Source organism: Limulus polyphemus, unplaced genomic scaffold, assembly GCF_000517525.1.
Source record: "Limulus polyphemus unplaced genomic scaffold, Limulus_polyphemus-2.1.2 Scaffold1349, whole genome shotgun sequence".
NCBI classification, from domain to species: Eukaryota; Metazoa; Arthropoda; class Merostomata; order Xiphosura; family Limulidae; genus Limulus; species Limulus polyphemus.
The window spans coordinates 131,717-144,795 of NW_013666959.1; the positions used below are offsets into that span (position 1 = coordinate 131,717).

Genomic DNA, 13,079 nt, shown 5'->3' on the forward strand with positions numbered 1-13,079 from the left:
GTTGGGTGAGAAACTGTTTCTGACTGAATGTGGATGCTTTTAATAGATTTTGTTTCATTCATGACTGATTTTATACACACTATTTTATGTGACTATTTGTTGTTTTATCTCATTTTAAATGAACCAAACACGGCACTTATAATCACACAAGTGCATATCCAAAAATCTTGCAATCATTATATTCAGAGTGAAATAAATAGTGGTATGTATAACTTTTAGAAATGGCAGAAGCACTGGCAAATGTCTTAGTCTGAGTGATCACATCCATAAACTGAACACAAAATGCCAAGTATTTTGAAAATTTTGTTGACAACCAAAATTTGATAGCACTTTAGCAACATGTTGAGCAAAGATAAGACAAGACAATTTGTGATTTTTACGATAGATTGTATTGTGAAATTTTGAAAACATCTTGCATTGGAAAGCAGAAATTGATTATTGAATGCGTTATGAAATCTAGTGTTAAATTTGATGTTTAATTACAATATTTAACACAATATATTTGTTCTTTACATTTCCGGAATAGAAAACACCCTGACTAACATTTTCAATTTTTTTCTTCATGCTAATAAGCCATTAGTGGCTTTACAAGATGTAGAATAACTTCATTTAAAATGTTGTAATTTAAAAGAACAATAGGAGGATGTGCTTACCATCTGAATTAACTTTTCTTTATTCAGATCTAAAGAACCACATGGATAATGAAAGGATTCTACTAATCCTAAAACTTAAGGATCCTTTAATGAGCATACTTTAATGCTTTGCAAAGACAACCGACTAGCAATGTAAAATGGAGTTTCAGTATTCAGTACATGATCTTTCAAAGAACAGATGTAACTAACAAGAGGTAACAAGAAATGTTATAGAGTAAAATAGACATAAGACATACCTTTCTAATTTACTGGGAAGCTACCCTTACTTTGGGATCACTATATAGATATTATTAGTTACCTGTTAAGTGCTATAAAAAATTAAACCAAGAAATAAATCACATTTTTGTGTAATTTGTTTTTGTTAATTTTGACCAACAAAAAGGTGATGTGCAACATAAGTTTTTCAAACCACTTAAAGAACTTTTACTATCATTCTTGTTTTTACTTTTCTTTTTAAAAATTTAACAACATCAACATTATATGCAAGTTTGGTTTCTTATATAAGGAAGTTAAGCATGACGTTTTACCTAATCTAGGCATAAAATCTATCTTTGTTAATTACAATATTTCACCTTCTGATTTAAATCTGATGTATAGAAAGTTAATTCAATGGCATTTAAAGTCAAAATCAAAGTTTAAGTGTGACTGTGAGAAGACAACACACTACAGAAAACAAATCCATATTAATGCGTGTATGCTTCATGCTTAGACCAATCTAATTAATGACTAGGATAAAGATGAGGTAGATAAACTATTTCAAGACTTGTTTACATGGTCTTGATTAGTTTGTTACTTAAGCAACTAAAAGATCAATGTATTTAGTATCAATGAACTAGGATTAATATGACAGCATGAAGAAAGGGCCTAAAAAATGCAGAAACGTTCACTCCACTGATCTTCATAGAAAATAACCAAATATATCACCATACATATCTATCAAAGAATATAAAAGATTTGATTTTCTTGCAAATTTTTAAAAATTTGTATGGATGTCACAATTACATTTCAACAAAGTTTACTTGGCTTCAAATGGTGACTGGCATTAAACCTGCTACTGATTAATAACTATTTCTATTTACCTACAGTAAGTATTTTGATAACAGTTCTCTTTCAGCATACACTTTTCTACTATTAATAACACTATACATGAAACTTGATTGGAACACTAAGAAGATTTTGTTGATGATAAATGCTGTTTAACAATCGAAATTTCACACCCTGATCTTTAACACGATTAAAATTTACTACAATAATTTACAACAAATATATTTTATACTGATAAAGTAACCTCAGAAGAACTGCAAGAAAAACTATGAATAATTAATTTTTAATCATATTTACCTAATAGTTTCAATGACTTGAAAAGCATTTCTCCTGACAATGTGTGTTTATATATTTGTTTGAAGTTAAGCACAAAGTTACACAATGGGTTATATGTGCTCTGCCCACCACGGGTGTCTAGACCCGGTTTCTATCGTTGTAAGTCGCAGACATACCGCTCTGTCACTGGGCATGTGTTTATATATAAATCTTAAGTAAATAATATTTAGTTCACACACTTCATATCACACATAATATTCAAAAAACTAAATTTTCTTGCTTCTTAGATTATGGTACTAGTGTTTGTCAGCGTGCATGAGAACAACGTTTTCTCAAATATATGTACTATTTAATTGAACTGAATTAAGTTTAGAGAAAATCTGGAGTTCTACTCATGAGCTAATAAAAGTGGTATTTGGCGACAGTAAATAAAAAGGTCAAAGATGCAGCAGAGATAAACCACACATCTCCAGAGGAAAAAGGTATGAGATAAAAATCTTAGGACACTGATAAGGGGTGTATGCCTCATTGAATGAGCTTAGTAAACCTTTGAAAGCCAAAACATACAATCTTCCGAGAACCCTTTTCAATAACTGTCTTTGTAAATAATATAATTGTTTGTAGAGTAAACTGCACTCAAGGTGTTTAGAAGATATATTCAGAAAAATTAAAACAACACCTGACTTAATATTTATACTTTCACACAAAATCTTCCACAACCTTAAATCTATGGTCACTCTAAGTTCCATAATTTCCTTTTTTTTTTTTTATCTAAAACGACTTTATATTAAACTCAAGTCTGATTTTAAAAGATATAATATCTTATCTTAAACAATTTATTGAAACACCAGACAGACAATGTTTAAAATGAGAATTTTAAACTTTATAAACAATATTTTAATATTTCCAGACTTAGATACGTGATAATAATCCTACAATAACCTATGTTAAATATGCAGCTTCATTCTCAATAAAGCTACTTCTAAATCATACACACACACACAATTAACTATACTACCTAAAAATTATAATCTTGTTTTAATAATGATACATTTTGTAGAGATATTTTCATTCATCATAATTAGAAAATTTATTTTTCTCATAGAAAACACATATGAGCTATTCCCTGAAATATAAGCATTTTCATGATACCTTACAGTATAATAATTCTGGTCTTATGACAAGAAATGAATAAAATAATATATAAACAACATCTTGAGCTCTAATCACTAGTTATATTTTTACTTCCCTTAAGTTTGGCAGACAAAAGTAACATTACAAAAAATTTAGTCATGTATACAAGTTTCCTGAAAACAAAAACAATTGAATTATGTAATAATATACATGTTATTAGTTTAAAAAAACTGATTTGGAAGACAAGTTATTTGTAAATGTATTAAAAATGCAGTTTTCCAGCTTACATTCCTATTTCTTCATTTAAATTCACAAGTTAAGTTTTTTCAACGTTAGGAAGAGGAAGTTATAATCCTCTCAACTGAACAGTAACTGAAAACCTAAATGATCAGTTAAGCTTATCTTCCTATAAAAATTTAAACTGCTATAATAAAAATAGGATTTTGAATGATCTGAAATGATACTTTCAATAAAACTATGATGGTGTTCTAAATAAGTTTATATTTCTGTGAACAAAATTTTGCCATTTTAATGCCAATACATTTTTAATTTATTGTTAGTGTTTGTTTCTGGCTTATACGTGTAGTCCTATTCTTAACATACTCTAACTAACTGCAAGAGAAGTGTGACTAAAATTTTTGGGCATAAAAAAAACATGAGAAACAGCATCACAGTCAATCTTAAAACACAATCAAAACGTATATCAGAGAAAAAAGAAACACATATTATCATCCTCTCTGAAAATGGTGCAACATACACATCTGAGACATTACATTAGACTAAAACATCTAATAACAAAAAATCACATAAGAAACAAATAGAATGAAAAAAAATTGATACAGTTTCAGTGCCATGCACTTCTTAATTACAATATGAATTTGTTAAAACATGATAAGACAGTTAAAGAGCAGATCAGTGAATAAAATAACAAATCTGCAAGGTGATTATAAAAAATACCTAAATATTTAAATTGATTTCATCTTAAAAACAATTTATTCTAGGAAAATTAAATTTTACCAGAAGTGCTTTATTCAGAAAGTTTGGACATTGTAAAAAGTTGTTTTAAAACCTTTCACAAGATATCAACCTTATCCCTACATAAAGCTACTATACTCATTCATTTGTTAAAGTAAGTGTTCACTGATTTTCACAATTTTATAACTAATGGCCATTTTCAGATCCTTAAAATCTTACAGGCTAATCTGGTAGACAACTGCTGGTGCAATGTCAAAAGATCTTGCCAACCAGAAATCAGACATTTAATCTCTCTGTGGAATTGCCTTTCACCAAAGTAAAACAGCCATTAGTTTGATAGCATAATCAAATCGTGCACTTTCCTGCATACTGACAAGCATTTTATTAAAATTAAAATCAACAATCTGATATTGTTAACAGGCAGAAAATACACAGGAACAAAAGTAATCGGCTAGTTTATAAAAAAATAGCAACTTAAGTTTGCTGTATAATAGAGATTTGAAACATCCTGAACCACGTTCAAACTTTTGCTGAATAAAACTTATGATTCTGGATATGCTGCTGGTGACAGTGTTTCCTACGACAAGTACTTCTACAACAAGTGTGGTTATTCTAAATATTGGATATATTTTTTAATTAACCTGTATTCATTTGAACTCTTTCAAACAATCATATGAGCAATTTTGTTACGACAAGAAATCTAAGTTTTGTTTTCAATAGTTTTATTTGAGTTTACTTACCAATTTCTTTTTACAAGTTATAGCTTTTAAAGTAAGGAAAAATCAGGTATTACATTTGAATTGCTAGTGCGATAATTCCCAAGTACACAACTTTTAACATTTTTGTGTTTAAATCAATATTAACAACATATATATATATATATTGTTACACTGTTAAATGTTGATTTAAATACAAAAACCGCTTTATTATTAAAATCTGTGTACTGGAGAATGATCTCACCAGCAACTGAAACCTCATACCCAATCAAAAAATATTGTACCTTACTGCAGTAGCTTTAAATTAGTAAAAAAAAAAAAAGTTTTTTTTTATCAATGTATCAATTATAAACCATACTACACAACAATTTCCAAATAAAACATTTTCAAACAATACTTATGTCAACAGTAACTATAACAATAATATAGGTATTTCTCAAAAACTAAATCTAAACATTTACAACTGCACAAACTTCTCGGTAAACAAATATAAACAAAATGACAAAAACAATTATTATCATCAGAAATACTTGATTAAAATGTAATCCATATAACTGGATTTATCTAAAATTAACTTTTATTAAATGCTAACTGAGCAATAAATTCAAAACAAATCTTTGTATTTGTTATCGTCTCATGTTGTTTTTCACATATATTTTGAGCACAAATAATGATCACTTTCTATACTAGTAGTTTAGTACTTACTTACACAGGTAACTTTTAAAAGATACATCTTTCTTGAATATGTATACTGTCAGTGATACCTTGGATGAACCACAAGCATGGTCTGCCATACTTGCCTTATTGTATCACCTTCAATATTCACAGCATCATTATAAGTAGGGGGAGGCCCAACTTCCTCCTGAATAATGAGAAAATTATATATTATTTTTTGAGAATTCATAAATTTATAATTTTCCTATACTGAAAATGTAGTTTCTATAGGTTCTTCACTCCACTCACAAGATTAGCTATTCTAGTCCAGTGCAGCCCTCTATATGCAATTTTTTCTTTACGCATGCCACAAGCCTTCTGCTCCCCCCTATTGGAATCAAATGATTCCAACATGTCTCTCATGTAAATCATCATACATCACTTCTCCACGTGACTCCTTTTATACGCCTCTATTGAACTATCACTTCGACATTTGGCAGAAGATGTAAGCACCAGAGTAAAGTGGGGAGGAAGGGTGGGAAGTGTGAGTAGAGGGAAGTACCTATCGGGAATACATTTTCAGTATAGGAATATTATAACTTCCTGGTTGAAGGCATTGACAGCCAGAGCCTGGGGATGAGGTACCATGGACCAAAAGAGGGGTAACCTGTGATTGAGGTATGTGGCAAATGCATTTACTTAGGGAAACCCCACAGATTGCAAAGTCACTGCAAAAACTATGGGATCTAAAGACCACTCCATCAGATATATTTGGTCAGGGTGGAAAGCACCCAGAACACGATACACAATAAGATGAATGTGGTGTGTGTGTGTGTGTGTGTGTGTGTGTGTGTGGGATCAATATAAAAGATCCAACGTTTGAAAACAGAGAGATTTTGACTGGATGCTCCTTTGGTGATTGATGTGTGATACCACCATAGAACGGTCAGAATGAATCATCACCAGACAGTGTCTGGCGAGATGAAGGAAGTGTTTCAAAGTCCGAAGCTCGAGGATGTTGATATGCAAGGACCTTTCATCTACAGACCAACAACCCAAAGCCTCCTGGCGATTGATCCATGCACCCCAGACCTGAAGGGATGTGTCCATGAAAAGATGTAAATCCGGACGAGGAATTGGGACACCCACCAATGTATGGGTCTTGTCCAGCCACCAATGCAGATTGACTATCAAGATATAAGGAAGGGTAAAAGGAGCTGCCAAGGGATCCTGAGCAAGGTTTCATTGATCACGATGAGCCCACTGAAGGGATCTCATATGTGCACAACTGAGGGGGACCAGTGACATCATGTAAGACCACATCCCCACAAGCGACAGAACCTCGCGAGCAGAAAGTGAGGGAGCTGAAAGGGCATGGCAAACTGACAATTCCATTGTTTAGAGTCATAGAGGAGAAAGTTTGGCCTGACTGAGTGTCGAAAAGGATACCAAAGTGGATGTGATATTGGGAAGGTTGGAGGAAGGATTTCTCTACTTTCATTAACCAGCCCACCTAAGCAGCCACTAGAAAGAGCTGACGAGTATGGCTAGCCGACTCCAGTTCCGAATGACCCAGAAGAAGACAGTCACCCATATAATGGTGGAATTGCAACTCCAGAGCATGAAGATGGTAAGAAAAAGCTCAGACCACCCAACAGAAAACATGAGTGGAAGCAAGCCCGACAGGTAGTGCACAAAATTGATAAACCACTCCTTGATGGATGAACAGAAGATACAGATGAGACCGTAGGGATATAGGGATGTGGAGATAAGCATTGGTGACATCCATCTTGGCCATCCATAAGCCCAGAGAAAACACCCACAGTAGGGTGAGAAAAAACTCCATGGTAAAAAGGTGTAGTTGAACAAAGCGATTGAGATGTGATGCCTGTTGAGATAGTAGTTAATGGACCACCTCTAACAGATGCTGGCTGGCCATGGGTTCCTGAGGCAGAAGTTAGGAAATGGGTATAGGAGACATGGGGGGGACAAAAACAGAATCACGAATTCTTCTGATAAAACTTGAATAACCCACTGATCCTTGACGATTTGATGCCAGTGAGGAAGAAAATCAGCAAGCCGAAGACCCTCCAAGGGTAGTCACCGATACTGTTGGTGACGTGCATCGTCAAAGAAAATGACAAGACAAGGCACCCTGGGAGGAAGGGACAGGTAAGGGTTGGGAAGGGGAGGGACAGGTGCCATATTGGGCCCTGACTGAGACAAATGGGCAACATGGTTGGCAAGGGTAGACTGATGTAACTCGTCATTCCAAAGACTCAGGGATCATGTCATAGATGTATTGCTGCAGAAATGGGGGGCCATACGTAAATCCCAAATATAATATTATGGAAACAGATGCAAATTAAGGTCGCATCACAACCTAGAAGGCCACCAACAACAGAGAAACCATGCATGTAAAGCTAGAGCCAGACAACAGACGTGGAAGAAGGAAGAGGATGTCCCCAGAAACCCCCAGGAGTTTGGTGGAGAGCCTCAGAGAAGAGATGTAGAGAGATACCATAAAAAAGTTCTGAGAGTAAGATGGAAAATTGGGCATGTGTCAGACTTATTGGAGATTTGGGCACAACACCCCAAACAGGTAAAATGGGACCTAACAAATCTTGGTCCAGAAAAGGACAGTCTGCCCTATGATATGCAAGAGCAAACTGATCCAAAGCCCATGGGGGGCAAGACATGCTAATCCCATCACTTAATTGAGAGCCAAATTGTTCAGCATGTACCCAAATATCCAGAGAGGGGGAAAAAACCAAATAGGGATGGGAAGATTGTTCATGGAATAAGGAAGGAAATAGTTCATAGGAAATAAGGGAAATGGATAAAATGTCACATACCTGAGAAACGAAATCCAACAAGACTATATGAGGCCTAACTGACTCTCAGGTGGAACATGGAAAGGCACAACAAAGTCAAGAAGTGGAAATAGGCAATCCAAGACCTCGTCTGCTTGCACAAGAACAGCCTGTTCGGGAGGAAATGGGGTGAGACTTGGAGACAGAGGTTGACCCATGTAACATTCAATCTTCCTGTGAATAAATGCAGATAACTCCCCCATCAGGTCACTCACACCTGAGGCCTGAGACATTGCTCTTGTTGCAGGTGTGACCCCTGAAGTGGTGACATGAACTTTGGAATTAATAATGAGGCAGAATCAACCAAAAGTGAAAGTAAAAATAAGAAGGTAATAAACTGGGATTAAAGAGAAGTAAAGAAAGAGTCTTAATAAAACTAGAAATGAAAATAAATGAAGACCTCTTCACGAGTATACTAAAGATGAATGTGAAACTTTAACAAACAAAAGGTATACGTCTGAGCTCAAACGCTGCCAAACAAGAAGTATGTCGTGTATGTCATGCTCCTATTGGTGGAGAAGCGACGCATAAGAGACATGCTGGAATTCTTCGATTCCAATACGGTGGGGGGTCAGAAGGCTTGTGACATGGGTAAAGAAAAAATTTTCACATAGAGGGCAGCACTAGACAAGAATAGCTAATCTTGTGTGAAGAGAGAAGTACCATATTGGAAATAAATATCTTCTAAATAAGCTATGACAAGTTGTTTAATGACAAAGAACATACCCACTTACTTCTCAAAGTATAACCAAGTTACTAAACACTGTTTAGAACTATTTAAAATTGTAATACTGAAACAGTGTTATTGGCTTCAAACATCTAGTAAATGTCAAGCAAATTTACTCTACTTTTTTCAATAAAGTTTTTATACTTCTCATTGAAATCCAACATAATGATAAACTGGGTTTAGAACGATAAAAAACACCCTGAATAAGTACATTAAAACCTGGTTCCAAACAAAATATTAAACTGATATGATGTCTCATGAACACTGAAAAACAATAAAAACCAGTGATATTAGTTACTTTCCTAAACTTTACTACTACACAACCAAAAATCTGGTCCAACATAAAATAAAAAAACTTAAGAGATTAACAAGTTCTGAAAGTAATTCGACTGTTATGGCTTTTTATGAGTTAGTTAAAATGTGATTTTTGAGTTATCAAAACAAGATTATGGCATCAGTTCAAAATGCCCATCGTGTAGATCTTCTTAAATCTTCTTGTTAATGTTTTATGAACATTTTTTATGAAAGAGAACTATTTCAGCCGTACATACATTTGTAACTACAACTTCTTCATATCTTGGGGGTCTGGCAGGTTGAGGAGATTTTTTTACTTGAACCACAACTCCTGTCATATTGACCACTGGATACTGTGCTACAGATGGGCACATTTCAGAAATGGATGAATTGGGCTGTGACTGACTGGCATGTGAAGTAGGTGTGTCAACATTAATGCTGGCTTGAGTTTCTTCTCCATCTGTGCGTGTAACCACCTGACTACAGCTAGTGTATTCCACAACTTGTCCATTATCAACCCAACAGGACTTCAAAATCTTGCACTCACAATTTCCATTTTTCATACATGAACCCTCACTGTAGGAATGCCTAGGACACAAACAAACTTATTTTTAATTTGTAAAAGTTTAAATATTCTATATTCATAATGAAAAATGCATTTTCATATAGTATTTCTTAAGCAAATGTTTTTTCTGTTTTTCCTTCTTAATTTTTACTTTTGCCTCCTGCTTCAGTATTTTGGACAAGTAACAAATGTTCAGACCTCCTAAAAGAGAAATATGAAAATATGAAAATACATAATTTCACTCATAAACATGAAATTTTATCTAACTGAAATCCTCTTTATTAGAATTTATCATAGAAATGTGTAGTCAGCATACAATGTAAACATTAATGTTACAGAAATTCACTGAAATTTTGAATACTTTTTCCAAATTGAACTTCTTTCCAGGACTTGAGAAACCGTTACAAATTTCAAAGATTTTTCCAAACCTATATGAACCCATAAATCAACCGTATTGGTTGTTTCAAAAAATATAGAAAGATTAGGCATGCTTAGCTACTAAGTGGCTCATTTTTACTCTTTTTAAAAATATAAATGTGACAGATTACTCACTTAAGCTTACCATGAGCACTCCTTAGCACAATTGAGCTAATATCTTCCATGATCTCAGTGAGCAACTTGTATCATATTTGTTACAAAAATAGTACTTAAAGTCTTGTACTTTCTTACAAAAGTAATCTAGGCTCAATGATCACATAATAGATTTTGTTAAATTACTAAAATAATATTCTTTCAAATTGGGGAAAAATTCTCATCAAAACCTGTTCAGTAACTTATGCTCCCATTATTTCTGTTTTGAAATTCAGCATAAAACACTGTGAACAACTAAATTTGACTACATTGTTCATAGACAGGACTAAACCGAACCACAAGTTATATTTTTTTATATTTTCTAATTTGTTTCAGACTAAAGTAAAACTTACAATCCACACCAACACAGCAAAGGAACAAGGATAAACACTATCAATAAAATCAAGTGATCTCGAGTAAACACCTTTGCATCACCATCTTTCTCCACATCTTTGTTGGTTTTAGATTCTATACGAGAAACAAAAAATTATTTTTTTTTTTAGTAAATAATAAATATGTATACAATGTACAGTTCTTTATTTACAAATATAAGAAAAATTAAAAGGAATGAATACTTTTCACATTGTACAGTTTATGTTTGTAAATTATTATATAGAATAACCTACATGTTAATAGACACAACACATTTAGATAACTTTTATAAAACTTAATATCACTTCTTTTATTATTATTATTACAGTACAATGACAGAAATATGATGTATTTCAGAACCAGATATACTATAACAATGATTCAGAAAAATTCAATAAAATATAATATGCAGGTCACACACTCTAAGTCATCCTAGAAGATAATGTGCACATATATAAACACCTTTTATGCATACAAATTTTATAAACTTTAATATAGGTTTCTGTCCTTAGTTTCTAGTTCTATACAAACAAGTACTCTTCCCCAACCTTGAACAATGCTAATCTTGCCCCTACAAATTGCTACATATGGTAACATGCTTAGCCATAGAAATGTCTATTTTTACATTTGCTGAAAAATATGTTAAGTTTCTCTTTATGAGTTTTTGACACATTGGTTATGCATGGGCACCAAATAGTTAGAGACTCTGGTTTCTCTGTTTTTTAGAAATGATTTACATGGTAGATGACTTCAGCACAGGTTCTCTTCCCTTCAATAATGGGAGACAGCAAGTTTGTCAGTTCAAATTCCAGTTAGTGCAGTGCTATTCCTAATCCCAAACCACAGACTACAGAGATTCAATCGGCTAACGGCAGCCACATTATATTTTTACATTTAGTTTAATATTAATTGTTTTTGTGTAGCTATTTTTTTAACAATTGTATCCAATGCCAATAAAATAATTTTAATACTATAATTTCTTCTACTACTACTTGGCATAGGATCTACTCCATCCAATGATCTTCTCAAGGGGTGTTATAGGAGTCATATTTAAACACCCCCTATGTCACCCCAGGAGAGACCCTAAGTGTATATGTCAGGTTTAGTGATAATCAGTCAAGCAGAGCAGTTTGCCAGTTATAAGGGGATACACATAAACACACTTTGGTCAAATAATGGTTTAGGTTATATAATATTATCAAAATAAATCATAAGATCTCCATTATACATTAAACAGTTAATACAATTATTAGTTATATAGTAAGGCTATTTGTTAAAGTAACTATCATTCAAAAAACCTTAAAAATACAAAATGTGAAAGTATGAATCTTCACTGCTAAGCTTAATGTTGCCTACAAGTATGAAATCAAGAAATCTTGGTATAAAAGGTACATTAACATAAATAAATAAAAATATCATGACTTGTATACATACTCCAGATTTTAATAATGATAAATATATAAGAATGAAATACATAATAAAATAATTTTGTATTCTAATGTACATTTTTTTTTATTTCCTATACTAATTTACTTTCATACTTGCAAGTAACATTTCTGAAAAAAAATACCTGTTAACTGTAATGACGAATAAATGCTATGCATTTAGATCCAAATGTTAGGCCTAGACAGCACATAATAGAATATGTCTGAAATGTCTAAATATGCCCAGTTCAAATTATACACTCTTAATGTACAATCCTTTATTCCGTTATACTGATAACATTATTCTGAGGTTAATACCTGCAAGTAACAACTTAAATTCTTTGCTTATGATTTTTCAAAACACATTCCCAAAATTGAACTCTCTGATTATAATAATAATAATCTATGTTCACAATAATTTAGCTTTTACATTTTAGACTTCAGCAGCATTTACCAGAATCTAAGCCTAAACTGTCTTAATTTAAACCGTGCTCAGTCTGGATTTTAAAGAAAGGTCTAAAAGATCGTCAAGGTAATAGTACAAACACCTACTAGGCTTTGCCTAGTTTTACTAAATGAGTATAAGACTGTTAAACCCATGTTACTCATAATATTCTCAAAACACATATATATGAATAGTTGTAAGAAACTGATAATAATAATAATAATACACAAATTTAATATTTAAAAATTATGAATATAAACACTTAAAATTGTGTAACTATATTAATATAATATAATGTTTTGGGACAACATCGGACCTATTGGCCCATCTCGACTGTTCCATCCTCTAAACTAAATT

At 32.7% G+C, this 13,079-nt stretch overlaps 1 protein-coding gene across 3 annotated transcripts in view; it reads right to left on the bottom strand.

Moving 5' to 3' along the window:
• LOC106463209 overlaps positions 1-13,079 on the bottom strand; it is a 42,938-nt gene that overhangs the window by 2,413 nt on the left and 27,446 nt on the right. For 2 of the 3 annotated variants that reach the window (XM_022390657.1, XM_022390659.1), the window contains exons 4-6: positions 10,835-10,949; positions 9,604-9,934; positions 5,508-5,660 (exon numbers count right to left, since the gene is read on the bottom strand). In XM_022390657.1, the coding sequence (XP_022246365.1) occupies positions 5,553-5,660; positions 9,604-9,934; positions 10,835-10,949 (554 nt within the window). In that variant the 3' untranslated portion in view covers positions 5,508-5,552. Of the gene's footprint in view, positions 1-5,503; positions 5,661-9,603; positions 9,935-10,834; positions 10,950-13,079 lie in introns of all 3 variants that reach the window. The other variant, XM_022390658.1, reaches the window with a different exon arrangement.